Source organism: Tetrahymena thermophila (genome assembly GCF_000189635.1).
Source record: "Tetrahymena thermophila SB210 genomic scaffold scf_8254610, whole genome shotgun sequence".
NCBI classification, from domain to species: Eukaryota; Ciliophora; class Oligohymenophorea; order Hymenostomatida; family Tetrahymenidae; genus Tetrahymena; species Tetrahymena thermophila.
In genome coordinates, this window is record NW_002476380.1 from 221,245 (window position 1) to 235,541 (window position 14,297).

The window sequence follows — 14,297 nt, forward strand, 5'->3', positions numbered from 1 at the left end:
TTTTTATTTTAATTTCGATTTTTGGTAAAAACATTTAACAAAAATAATTTTTTAATTTCTTATTAAGATAAATAATCCAATAGTTTATATCAAGTAAATACACATAAAACTAATTCTATATTATTATTTATTTAATTTTGTTTTCATCAAATAATCCCTTCAATCATTCATTCATTGATTTATTTTTTTTAATTTTCAATAAATTACTTATAATGATTTTATATTATTTCGGTTAAGGAATTGTCTTTAATTAAAAAATTTAGTTTGTGATCTCCATCTTTGTATGATATAAATTTTATCCCTTTAACTTTTTCTAAAATTTCTAGAGAGTTTTTGTAAGGGATTGTTGAGTCTTTCTCTCCATGTAATAGCAAAATGTTATGGCCTAAATTATTTTCATTTATTTTATTTAATACATCATCAATAGTAATGTCAAGTTCTCCAGCCAATCTTAGAAATCTGATGAGTGCTGGTGCAATCAAAATTATTGGTCCCTTCCAATATCCATAAGCTAGTAACAAAAGACCAATTGCTCCTCCCCAGCTCTCTCCAAATATGACATCTGGTTGATCTTTTAGAATTGCGTCTGCTTATATTTTTAGACAGTTTTTTAAACACTCTGATCCAGATTTTGATATTTTAAACAAATTTCTAAATAAACATCTTGGAAAACTGTTTGTATAAAATATGTTCCATCTAGATACTTTCATGCCAGGAGTTGAACACTATATAAAACGTTTTTCTAAATATGGTTATTTCTCTTTTATTAAATCTCCTTCTAACCCATGCAAAAACTGTACCTTCAGCTATATTTTGTCTTTTATCTCTTCATCTTTTCTTTTAAATATCTTAAATACAGAAGTAATCATTTAATATAATTCAGCAAAATATATTAGAAATGAGAAATATCCAATTAATATTTTATTAAATTATTTAATTTTAAACTCTGCATTTGTAAAAAGTTATTTAAACATAAAATATTAAATAAAAAATAATTTATTTTGATTGTCATTACAATAATTCCTGATTAAAATTTTAAAATGGTAGAAATAGAAAAGCAAAATATATTTTTTTATATTCTTTTATTTTTGTGTTATTTTAGATGTAAAAATTGCTGATGAATATTGTTCTTTAAATGAATATTTTCTATATCTAATAATAAAATCTTTATGTTAGTGATAATTATTGATATAAACATATACTAAAATTGCTTATATAAAATATATGTGAATATTAAATTATAAAAAAAGATTATAAAATAAAAGACATGCTCTATCTTATTAAACTGAACTAATTTATTTACTAATAAACTAAAAAATAAAAATTAAATTTTTATAGAAATAGATATTAATTAAATCAAATCTAACATATAAATTGGAATAAAATATTTTTGCTTTAATAAAGTTTTTTTCAATTATTTTTATATATTCAAATTAATTTCTATATATATTTTGATGTAGTCAATTGATTATGTATTTTTTTCTTATTTTTAATATAATATAAATAAAAATTCCTATATCTTCATTACTATGAGTTAAATAATAATATTTTAGCAATAAAATTTCTGAAATAAAATATATGACCATATTAAATGTTAAAAAAAGATTATGAAATGGAAGACATAATTTAATATAATGAACTAATTTATTTTACTAATAAACTAAAAACCAAAAACTCACTTTTTCTATAAAATACAAATTAAAACAGTCTAATATCTAAAATATAAATTGAAAAATATTAAAAATTTTTCAATTATTTTTATTACATTAAATTAATAATATCTGTTTTTATTTTGATGCAAATAATTGATTATGTATTTTGTTATTTTATGAATTTGTATATTATTTTAAATAGTGATTTCTATATCTTTGATGATAGCGAATAGTGTGATGATATTTTGTAATATTTATTAAACAAAATATATATTAATATTAAAATGTAAAGAAAAAAATTATAAAAAGAAGAGTATCTTTCTTATTCAACTGAATTTATTTATTTTACTAATTAACAAAAAACGATAAACACATTTAATAAAATAAACTAAAACAAACAGTCAAATAAATATCTAAATTATAAATTGGAATAAAATTTTATGCTTTTAAATAATATTTTTATAAGATAAATATAATAGATTTTGATTCATAATCTCTTAAATTTTGAATCAATTAAATACATTGAATTTTTTATATTATGGTAAAATTTTTTTGAGAGAAGTATGGTAGGGGTTGGTTATCTTAATTAATGAGGATTGATAGTATATTTTAAATAACGCTGTCTAATTATTTATTTTTATGAATGAATGATATATAATTTTATCTTAAAAATTTCTTAAATGAAATAAATCAAAAAAGATGAGATATCTCTTTATCTTATTCAACTGAATTAGTTTATTTTACTAATTAACTAAAAACGAAAAACACATTTTATAAATAATTAAATATTTAAAATATAAATTAGCATTAAGTATAACTACTTAAACTTTTATTTTTTTAATTATTTTTTAAGATTAAAAAATGATAAAAATTAAAATGAATTTCGATATTAAATATAAAGAATTCAAAATTAATTTTTATTAATTGCTTCATTTAAATTATTTTTAGTATGAAAGAAACAAAAATATCTTTTGTAATAAATCAGTTCATTGTTTTTTTTAAATAAAACGAACAATAATTTTTTTTAATATTTGCATTTCATCGATTAGATTTCATAAACATTTATATATATTTTTATTTCTCTGCTAAAATTTCGCTATTTGCTACAGAATACAAAATATTAAATCTTCAATTAAGATTTAGATTTGAAAAAATATATTTTTTACATATTAAATTTGTTTTTCACTAAAAACTAAATTTAATGTTTATAAATTAATCCTAATTTATTGAATGTTATTTTAAACTTTATATTTTTGAAATTTTAACTTTTGGAATAAGCAAATATAAAATATTTAATTAAAATAAATATATTTTTACATATAGAATAAGAACAAGACAAATTTTTGGGTAGGCATATCTATCTTTTATAGTTTTTTGCATATTTATAATTTGCTAAAATTTAATGAATATAAAAAATTAAAACCTTTTGATTAAAAAACTGTTTTTAAATTATAAAATATTCTTTTTTACATTTAAATGAAATATTAACCAAAAACATTTTATTTGATTTTTAGTATAAATTCAATATTTAATATATTTTTACCGTTTTAATTACTTACTTTATATATTATTGAACGCACTTTTTTAAAAACGCTTATTTATATTGATTAAAACGAAAAGAAAAAATATTGATTAAAACAAAGAAAATTCAAAGAAAAATTAATATTTAATTCATATTAATAATTAATAAGAAATATAATTGCTTTAAATAATATTCAAACTATATTAACAATAAAATGAGATTAGTTTCATTGCTGCTAATTGCATTGCTTTTAACAAGCGCATTTAATGTTGCATCAAGGTAATATAACCTATTTTTAATATGCATAAGTTAACATTTTTATTTATTTTTATTATAGTAAATCTCTCAGAAGATAAGATATAATACTTGCAGAGAGAGATGATGAAGGTAGTGATTAAGTTTCTGAAGGAGGTGAAGAAGGTGGCGATTCTGGTGCTACTGAAGGTGGAGATTCTGGTGCTACTGAAGGTGGTGATTCTGGTGCTACTGAAGGTGGTGATTCTGGTGCTACTGAAGGAGGTGATTAAGTTTCCGAAGGAGGTGAAGAAGGTGATGATTCTGGTGCTACTGAAAATGGTGATTCTAATGTTACTGAAGGTGGTGATGATTAAACTGATGGTGATGATGATTAAACTGATGGTGAAGTTTATGATCCAGAAGTCGCTGAGGAAGCAGAAGCTGAAGAAGAAGCTGCTGAGGAAGCTGCTTAGGAAGATGAAAAAGAATAAGAAGAAGAAAATACTGATTCTTCTGATGAAGGTGATGATTCTGATTCTGCTGAAGAAGGAGGTGATGACTAAACCTCTGAAGGTGGTGAAAATAATGAAGAAGCCAACGGAGACGATTAAACTTCTGAAGGAGGTGAAGAAGGAGGTGATTCTGATTCTTCTGATGAAGGTGATGATTCTGATTCTTCTGAAGAAGGAGGTGATGACTAAACCTCAGAAGGTGGTGAAGACTTAACCGCAGAAAACGCTACTGAAGAAACCAATGGAGACGATTAAGTTTCTGAAGGTGGTGAAGAAGGAGGTGATTCAGGTTCTTCCGAAGAAGGTGATTCTCATCATTCTGAAGGTGGTGACTCTGGTTCTTCTGAAAATGAAAATGGAGGTGATGGTTAAGTCTCTGAAGGAGGTGAATAAACTGAAACTCTTGTAGGTGAAGATTCTAAAGCCACTGCAAAAACTGCTTTTGGTGAAGATGTTACTGCTGCTGAAGCTTAAACCGCTGATACTGTAGCAACTACCTCAAGTGGTGCTCCTGCTGAAAATGTTGCCACTGAATAATTATAAGAATAACAAGATTTAGCTAATCCCGCTGGCGCTGCCACTTAATAAAGCTAATCTGCAGAAGAATAAGGTGGTTTTTTGACAGGATCATAAGCAACAGAAGAAGCAGTTGGAGATAGTAATTAAATTTTTTAGTTAAAATAATTTTTTTATTAAATTTTTTTTTTAAATTATTAGTTTTAGAAGCCTCAAAGAAGTTCATATAAACCAAGGTTTCTGAAAAACTTGCTAAGCACTTCTGATGAAACAAAATTCAAGAAATATTACTAAATTAAAATATTTTTTAATTTAATTAATCCATTCATTTACAGTGTTTATATTGAATAAAATTTCTAACTTACAAAAGCTCATTTTATTGTGAATAAATAAATACTTTTCTTTCTTTATTTTATTATTTTAAGATAAATAATTAATTTATTATTTTTTCTAAATACTAAAAAATAAAACGATTTATTTAATCATTTAATTAAATATACAATTTGATTAGATTTAATAAAATATAATATGATACAGATATTTGAACAATTTAAAAATCATTCATACATACATACATAGTTAGTTTTATACTTTAAATTTTTTATTTGAATTAATTATTTTCTTTTTATTTTTAATAAATATCGAAAGTCATACTTAAAATTGAAATATTTTAGATAGTTTAAACTTTCTGTTGAATATATTTTTTTGTATGCATACAAGATACTCGTAAAAAATCCTTATTTTAAAGTATCCCCTCTTTCTATTTTTAAATATATTTAAATGCACTCTTTATGTCTATATTTCTTTGTTTGTTTAATGAAAAAGATATTAAAAGATTAGTACATTTATATGAATGTAAGTTGAAGCTATAAAATCAAAAAAGATTATGATTAAAAGTATTCAAAACTATGAATTGCTTAAATTAATTATTTTGTTGTGTGTCATTTAAAAATCTAAAGGCATTTCTTAATAAAAGAATTATAGAATTGATGATAAATGCATTTCACTTAAATATTTTTTACAAACAAAAAGCTATTGGTTGTTTATTAAATTAATATAAAGTATAAAAATCTAATAAAACAAACTCTGAATTATTTATTATATCAGAAATTTGATTAGATCTTAAAAGGGATGATGAAATTTTAAACGATAGCTATCTAGTTAGTCTTATTAATTGGAATATCGACAGCTATGAATCCAGATAGCTGTGATATGTTCACCAACATGTCTTGTACTTTAAGTATTACTTCTGCAGTCAATAACTGCAAAGAAAGCAAGGATATCTCAAAGTGTTACAGTGAATTTTAAGCTTAAAAAGAGTGCATTAACTGCACATGCAATATATTCCCAAGATATTGCTCAGTAAAATCTGGAGAGATAGATGAAAATGGAAGCACAAATCCATTTTCTAAAGTAAAAACTAGCAAAGAAGACACACACTATATTGATATTCAAAAAATTCTTCTCACTGCTATTTAATGTGATCCAAATCTATTCTAAACTTGCCAGACAAAGATTAAATACATTTCAGGTATTAAATTTAGTTTATTTAATAACTTATCTGAATTTAAATAAAACTATTTTTATTTTGAATATCTTTTTTTGGCTTTTAATATTAAATTCTTAATATTTTATAGGTGAATGTTTAATGTCGAATGATAGCAAGCCACTAATTTCCTGTATTTAAGATAAGGTTAAAGATACTGAATGCAACACTTGTGTTTGCAAAGTCCTACCTTAGTTCTGTGACAAGGAGCAATTAGACAAAGCTGAAAAAGAAAAGAATTCAAAGTCAGCACCATCAAATGGTACTCCTAATATTGGAGATGTTCTCCTTGGTGGATTATTTTAATCTGGTTTGAACTCTGATAAATTAAAAGATATGTTATCGAATGGTTCTGTTAAAGATAATGTTACTAACTTACTTTAGGATCAAGGAATCTAAAATAAAGTCAAGGAACTTCTGAAAAATCAATAAATTACTGATTAACTAAAAAACCTTATTCAATAAAATCCTGAATAAGTTTCTAAAGTAGCATAAAACTTAGCAGACAATAAGCAAACATCGAAAATAGTTTAGGAATTAGCTGAGTCTTAAATTCAAAAAGAAAAAGAAAAGCAAGAATAGGAGAAAAAGAAGCAAGAAGAAGAAGAGTAGCAAAAGATGAAGAAGGAATGCACAAAAAGTCTAAAAAGCAAATGCTAAATAGAATTCTTCAAGCTTTTAAAGAAATGTCCTCCCACTCAAAGTGGTCATTTAGCCTGTATTTACACTTAATTAAGTGGAAATGAATGCGAAGCCTGCATTTGCTCATTTATTAAAAATGCATGCAAGTGATTTGATTTTATAAGCATAATTTCAATAGAATAAAATAAATACTAAAATATAAAATATTTATTATTAGCACAATTTAAATTTATGAATAAAAAATATATATCATATTGATTGATTGAATGAATTTATTTCAAAAAATATTTTTTAATTTCATCTGATTAAAACATTTTATAATACATTTTTTATTTTTAAATTTTAATTTTAAATTTATTTTAATCTGTCTGGTAACTCCTTTAATTTAAATACTTACAATAAAATATATTCAAAAAGCTTAATTGTAAGAATCTTTGGTATTAGGTTGCATAAATTAATTTTTCTATGATATTTACAAAAAAGGTAGGAGACTAATAAGAAAATAAATTATTTTTTTATTTTTCAGACATAAATATATCGTTGTTTTTTTTAAATATCCAAAAATTATGAATTTTTATCTCCCCTTTAATTATTTAAACTTGTTTGAATAAATTGGAGGAAAAAATGATTAATTTAATCATTTTAGAAAATTAAAAAATGAAATAATTTTATCAATTTCAAATTGAATATAAAAGTTAAAAACAAAGATAATGTTTATTTTTATTGATAAATAAGTCATTAAATACTATTGTTCAAGTAAAGATATAAAACTAATTAATTTTAAACTTGTACTATCTTATCTCAATTCTCTTATTTATTAAGATAAGAGAGCATATAAGGATTATCTAAAACAGATTCAATAGAAAGTATGCTTATAATTCTTTTTGTTTGAATCATTTCATCCTTAACTTAGTAATAGAATTAGGCAAATCCAAAATAGAAAATGAATACCATCATTATTAATTAATAAATCAGCAATGACTTAAAAATAAATTTCATTTCATTAATAAAACTATTTACTCTGTCTAACAAAAAATCTTTTAGAATTTCAATTGATTTCGTTATTATATCAAAAAATTAATCAAGCTCAATTAAGTTATTTGAGTTTTCCCATGAATAAAACAATTTAGTAAACTGATTAATGTCAGTGATATTATACAAAGGGCTAATATCAAAGTAAACTTGAAAGAACTCCTTAATAGAAATTTACAACCCCTTTGATAGAATTCCGCTTCTTACTTATTAGCATTTAGATATATCGAATTAATTTTTAGAACTTACGTATTAAGGGTATTACTAAACTGTATTGCATAAATCATCAGTTATTATTTTATAAAAGAAATCTTCATATAATTAATTTTAATATCTTTTTGAACTTTGAGATAGCTGTATAGCAGAATAAAAAGAGTTCAAGGATTAACTTTGTTATGAACTTAAAAGTGATAGCCTCTAACTGAAATATATAGTATTATATAACTTAGAATTTTTAGAGCTAATTAGAAATTCTGCATTAGAAATAGTTTGTATACTAACACATGTAGCTTTCACATTATAGAAGTTTTCTAATTCAAAATTAAATAAAATTTTATTAAATAAATAAGTAAATTTAAAAGGAGAGTTTCTTTTGACACAAATTTTAAATTTATAAAATAATTTTTAAATAAAAATTGAAACTTTTTTTTGTTAAAATTATTTAATTGATAAAAAATTTCCCCTTTAAAAACTTTAAAATAATAATTTACATATTAATTAAATCAGTATATTTGCTTCATTGTAGAAATCGGCTATATAAACATAGCTGATGACTGGCTGAATAATCATAAGTAAAATAGCTATTATTATGTAGAAGATATGCTTTATATTAAATTTTTTAATTTCAGAATAAGAAGATATGGCTTTGCGTTTCTTATATATTGGAAGTTAAAAATATTTGATTTTAGTTTAAGTTTTATGAGAGAGAATAGAAATTTGAATAGGTTAAACCATATCGTTTAGAGATTGACTTGATAAAGTACAAAATAATTTGAGTAATTCTTCATTTTTAACTTATATATGATAGTAAAGAGGAATGGTGAGAAACCCAAGCAAAATAATAACCACAATAATAAAAATCATTATAAATAGAGCTTGGCTTTAAATAGAATCAGTGATTGATGTGACAGATTGTGATATCAAAGTCTGAATTTAAGTTACTTATGTATTAAAGCTAGGAAAATTATCTAAAGATATTGTCTAAAAGAATAGATTGCTTACCATATTTTAATTTGTTTAAAAATATGAGTTCATAAATATAATGAAGTAAAGAATTGGTGCTTTTAATTATTACTTATTGGCAGTTATATTCAAATAAGGATTTTTCAGGACGCTGATATCTTTGCTGATAACAACATTCATATTATTATTTATAGTGTATAAAAAATAATTTTAATCTACATTATCAGCATTTATAAAATTTATAAGAGAGTTTTTATAATCTAAGCGAGTTGAAGCTTATCTGTCAATTAAAGTTTGCTCATATGATGGGTTTGCTTCTAGTGATTGAAAATAATTAGAGTCGTACATAATTTTTAGATAAGAATCAGATATTATTTTAGAATATAAAAATCTAATAGATAAAGGCCATGGTAGATACTAGAAGTTAAGGTAAGCTGTATTGAATTAATTATCATTCTATAAGTATTGATAAAGAATCAGAGCAGAAAAGGAGAATAAAGCAGCAAATCCAAACACCATCAGAATATTTAACTAATTATTCCTCTTCACAGAATGAATCATTCTAAATATATTTTTCTTTACTTCTTGATTTAGACTTTGACTGGTATTTATAGAACTAGTGGCATTTAGACGAGATTTTTACATTTCGAACTCTCTTTAATTTTCTTCTTCTCTAGCTATACTGTCACTTAGCTATTCAGAAGTTATTTCTTCAGCCTACAATACTTACTTATGAGAGAAAAATGTTTATCCATGATTAAGAGTTTATTTTTTTGATTTATTTCTTTCAAATTTTGTAGTATTGTAGTATCTTTCCAATGAAAATTAAAGAGTTCCATTTTTATCATTAGCTTATTATATGCTATTTGTATTCAAATTTTATTCTCTATCCTGAAAAGATTATCTTTAAGTATTCAATTGTATTTTACTTGATGTCTTTCTAAAATATTTAGCTTAGTTTTCTTATTATAATTATAATTTAGCCTACTTTATTCTCTCTTTTAACAACTAGCAAAAATTAAAGGCTTTAGGGTTATTTGATTCCTCATTTAACGAAGCCTTGTAAGAGCTTTTTTAATTAATACTCTTTTAATAATCAGTTGACTTTTCTCCGTCATATTCTTTTGTATCTATTTCCTTATTTTAGGTGACGATGTTATCTTGGGCATTTAGGAGATTTTTCTAGCCTTTTTAAGTATCTTTCCTAGCTTAACTTAAATTATCTGGTACATTTTTAGCTTCTAATTATTTAGAATCATAGTATTCATTCAAAATATTATTTATAGACTATTAGTGATGTAGAAGTTTTGATCTTCGACTTTATTGCTTAACGTTTAAAATATTATTTTCATTTATTTAGTTTTTAGTATTGAATGAGTTATTAGCTTAAATGTTTTGATTATTTATTAGATTTTCGGTAAATATATTCTGCTCTTTAGAAAGCTGTGAGTCATCTTTTAACTTACTTAAATTAAGATAATTCTAATCAACTTTAGATGTATCAGATATTTATTTTTTATATAGAAGTTTGTTTTCGCTCTATGGTTAATGAGGAGAAACAAGTGTAGTAAACAAACTATTATTTGATAAAGGCGATATTAAATTCTAAGGATAATTATTCATATTATTTGTGTTAAAACTGTCTAAATTATCAACTTTATAATTTAAGTTAGGATAGTAAATGTTGGTTAATTCATTATAATTTTTTTATTCAACCTCTTAACTTTATTCCTACAATTTAGTAACTTGATTATATGAAATTCCTTATAAATAAGATTCTTAAACAAGGGCCATTTTTGAAGCCTCTCCATCATTCATATTTATTTCATTTTGGACGAATTCTTTTTATCCAAAACTACTTTGGTGGTGGAAAATCTAGTTGTAATTATTATTATTATTATTATTATTTTACCTATAATACTTATCTGCATAATTTTCCTAAACAGAAATACTCTAATTATCTTCTTCTGATATATTTAAATCTTAATATTTTATTAATTTTAATATTTCAATTTCTATTAATGTAATTTTTATAAATTCATTTTATTATTATTTTTAAATTCAGTAAAAATTTTAATTAAATAAGTTAAAAATAAAAACTTGGTTTTTTAGAGAAAAATTTTGAAATTAATAACAAATTGTAGTAAATAAATAAATAAATTTTACTGCTTTCATGACTGTCTTAAGCATTTTAAAGATTTTAAAGTTCAATTAACTAATCAATTATTTCTAAGTCATTAGTTATATCTATGTTTATATTAAGCAATGTATGTAGCTGATTCTTAAAATTTTATAAACTTTCCTTTTAGCTCTAATAGTTTGTAATTTTTTTGAAAGTATGCAATTCTAAAATATTAAATTAGGCTTTAGAGAAGTTATTTAATATAAATTTAAGTTTTACAGAGTACAAATCGTAAAATTCTACACTGAGACTTTCAACATATTTTTGCAAATTTTAAATATCTAACTTTTAAGTTAAGCTGAAGCGTTTTAAACCTTTTTGTATCGCCTACTCCTTTGGAATAAAAGCTATTGTTTGAACTGTTTAATTAACAGTTTCTAGATATTTGTGATTTACTTACTGTTTTTCTAAGTAATTTAAAAGAGGAATAACCCTATTTAAGTGTATTTTGTGTACTTCGCTTTAAGAAAAAACTTTACGAAATATTTTATTAAATAGAATTTATGATAAACACTGAATTTAAAAGCGTTAACATGACATAAGAATGTAATAATAGTCGTTCTAAATTTTTTAAATAAAGGCAGTTAATCCACAGTCTTCAAGATTAATATAGTCTGGTCTAAATTTTAAGCAGATAGGCACTGCCCATCCTTTTTCATTTTATGCAATCTAAAGCTTAAAGTAGTTAATAGTGGAATTTTCAGGATTTCGAACATAATTTTTAAGGATTTCGTCATGAGCTCTTTATAAATATTTTGGTATAATTATGCTTATATTTTTCTTTAAAGATTCTTAGCAGGAGTAACCAAACATATTTTCAAACTTATTTTAAACTTTTCTGATTGCTCCAATATCATTTATCAATGAAATAAAAACCACACAAGTATCTCTATTAAAAACATTAGCATCTGTATTCAGACCATCAAAATTAAATTATTTATTTTTTTTAAACACCATTCTTTTCTTTTATCCAAACCCTAAATAATTAATAAAATTTTCAATGTAAAATTATAACTTTTAGCTGTTTTAGTTTATTTTGTTTAGAGTTAGCAAGTCTAAATGGAGAGATTCTTTCTACTAAATAATTTTTAAAGCTAACTCTCTTAGCATTGTTAAGTTTACATGATCTTAAAATAGCAGCAATAAGAATTATTGCTTCTGCTGTAGAGTATTATAGTATTTTTCCTCTGTTTTATTGAGCAGTTCATCAAATTTAATTCCAACCATATAATCTGTTATTTCAATTTTATCATCATGAATTGCTCTTTTATATTGATCTTCTAAGCTAATTTACTCTTCCTATTATTTTTGGTTCTTTTTTTAAGTTTAACTTATTTTGCTTGCTAGTTTGTTAGATTATTCAGCTTATTTGAATAAATTTGCTGCTCTTTAAAATATGTTAACAAATATTGCAGTCTCTCGAAAAGAAAGCTTCATTAGTTTTTTAAGCCTAATAATTTCACTGAAGCTAATAAGCTTATTCTAATATATTTCAATCAAAAAATTGAGGTATGTGAAGCAAAGTAAGTTCGGAATTTTCTTGCTTTTACTCAAACTTTCTTAAATAAAATTGCCAAACATTTATCTGACATATTTTATTAAATATTTTTATCTGAGGTCTTTTGATAATACCATATCTTAAAACTATTTGACATCTAAAGGCTATTTAATAAAATGATAAATGTTGAAATAAGATTTTGAAATATTTTTAATTTTATTTTTCTCAGAAAATTATAATGCTAGCATAATGATTTGAAGTAAATAAAAATAAATTTTAAAAACATTTTCTTCAAAAAATGTAAATTTGATATTTGCATTAATACTTATAAATGAAACAGGTTATGTTCAGATTAATTTTATTATCAATTCAAATTGACAAATTTCTTCTCTTGAAATTAATTAATTTTGATACTTTAATTTATTTATTTATTTACTTATTTTTGCCACATTACTAAATATTTGAATTTCATAAATTTGAGACCAGTAAAATGTATTTAAAAATAATTCTATCATACTTCCTTACTGCAAAAGCACTCAGGATATTCTTCGCATAAAGTATTATGATCGATTGTTATATATTCGAGTATCATAGAGGATTTGCTTTCAGTATAATTAGAATAATCAAGCTTAACATTTTTTATTATTAGCCTTAAATAAAAATCTAAGTCATCTGGATTATCTACTTATTCTTTTGAACTAAAGAGCCTCTAAAATAAACTATACTATCTAATATTAATAAATGTAGCTATTTTATAAGATATTGGTATTAGAATTATAATATGCACATTAATTTGGACATAACTTGGGTCAAAAAGTGAAATATATACAATAACTGTTAATAATAAATGATAGATCTGTATTGTAAGATCTAAATTTCTTATTGTTATATCCTCATAGCTTCTTTTAGAAGTAGAAGTTAACACTTTAAAAAAGCAGAATATCAAAGATAGAAGAAGCATAATCTTTGAATTCTAAATGTACCTTAATGCAAAGCATACTAAACATTCAAGAAATAAATAAACTGTAATAATCTTAGTAGAAAATCTATTCGATAAGCTGTCTGAAAATATTATGCTATAGCTTTAATCATGAATTCTAAACACCAAACCTTTCATATTAATTTTTTTAAAATAGTAAAATAATAAATTTATTTTAAAAACAATAGCTTTTTATATGATTTTGTTTATTTAATCTTATAAAATTTAAAAAAGTGAACTAAAGGAAAGTATTATTTAGCTTTAAAAACGCTATTTTGTAAGAAATTCAGTCACATTTTTTTACTCTATACTTGATATTTTAAGTAAAGGTAGAATATAAAATTTAAGAGAAAATAATGAATGAATTAAAAGAAAAATTATTTAAATTACTTGTAATCAGTATAGTAATTAATCCAATAATAGCAACAATGTTGTTTTTATACATTTGGTCAAAAGTAAAATATAGCATTGGAATGAATAAAGCATAAGAAAATAGCTAGGAGACTAACTTTAGATACTATTTACTGAAGCTAACAGTTATTTCAAGCATGCGGTATTAGTAAAATAGGAAATCATTAAATAAAGATACAAAAACTAATCCTGTAATTCCAATGCTGATATATAATATAGTTTAAGAATATGATTTATCTAAGAATACTGAATAGTCTGATATTTAGAATTCTTTTAAATCCTTATTTGCAAGCTTTTCTGTTAAGTCTTATGATATCATTAACTAAATGTGAAAAAAAAACCTAATCAATAACAGAGCACATCCTATTAATAATGGCCTATTCTTA

At 22.8% G+C, this 14,297-nt stretch overlaps 5 protein-coding genes across 5 annotated transcripts; 3 read left to right on the forward strand and 2 right to left on the reverse strand. All coding sequences in view use genetic code 6, as the record gives it.

The window, feature by feature from the left end:
- Positions 1 to 89: 89 nt before the first annotated feature.
- TTHERM_00335820 (hypothetical protein) lies at positions 90 to 869 on the reverse strand (the record flags this gene model as incomplete). The annotated part of the gene is made up of 3 exons (XM_001017550.3): positions 90 to 115; positions 208 to 244; positions 309 to 869. 3 exons carry the CDS (start codon positions 867 to 869, stop codon positions 90 to 92), a joined length of 624 nt encoding a protein of 207 aa, XP_001017550.2.
- Positions 870 to 3,274: 2,405 nt separating this feature from the next.
- TTHERM_00335830 (hypothetical protein) lies at positions 3,275 to 4,705 on the forward strand (the record flags this gene model as incomplete). The annotated part of the gene is made up of 5 exons (XM_001017551.4): positions 3,275 to 3,453; positions 3,512 to 3,642; positions 3,667 to 3,933; positions 4,072 to 4,581; positions 4,641 to 4,705. The coding sequence occupies exons 1-5, from the start codon at positions 3,389 to 3,391 to the stop codon at positions 4,703 to 4,705; spliced, it is 1,038 nt and encodes a 345-aa protein (XP_001017551.4). The 5' UTR covers positions 3,275 to 3,388.
- A 725-nt stretch (positions 4,706 to 5,430) lies between these two features.
- Positions 5,431 to 6,906, forward strand: TTHERM_00335840 (hypothetical protein). Its single transcript, XM_001017552.3, has 2 exons — positions 5,431 to 5,970; positions 6,077 to 6,906. Exons 1-2 carry the CDS (start codon positions 5,436 to 5,438, stop codon positions 6,775 to 6,777), a joined length of 1,236 nt encoding a protein of 411 aa, XP_001017552.3. The 5' UTR covers positions 5,431 to 5,435; the 3' UTR covers positions 6,778 to 6,906.
- A 511-nt stretch (positions 6,907 to 7,417) lies between these two features.
- On the reverse strand, positions 7,418 to 13,162 carry TTHERM_000335848 (PAS domain S-box protein). Its single transcript, XM_012797975.1, has 4 exons — positions 13,039 to 13,162; positions 11,008 to 12,685; positions 8,370 to 10,823; positions 7,418 to 8,189 (listed from the first exon to the last, which is right to left on the reverse strand). Exons 1-4 carry the CDS (start codon positions 13,111 to 13,113, stop codon positions 7,429 to 7,431), a joined length of 4,968 nt encoding a protein of 1,655 aa, XP_012653429.1. The 5' UTR covers positions 13,114 to 13,162; the 3' UTR covers positions 7,418 to 7,428.
- Positions 13,163 to 13,928: 766 nt separating this feature from the next.
- Positions 13,929 to 14,243, forward strand: TTHERM_000335849 (hypothetical protein; the record flags this gene model as incomplete). The annotated part of the gene is made up of 1 exon (XM_012797976.1): positions 13,929 to 14,243. One exon carries the CDS (start codon positions 13,929 to 13,931, stop codon positions 14,241 to 14,243), a length of 315 nt encoding a protein of 104 aa, XP_012653430.1.
- Positions 14,244 to 14,297: the final 54 nt, after the last annotated feature.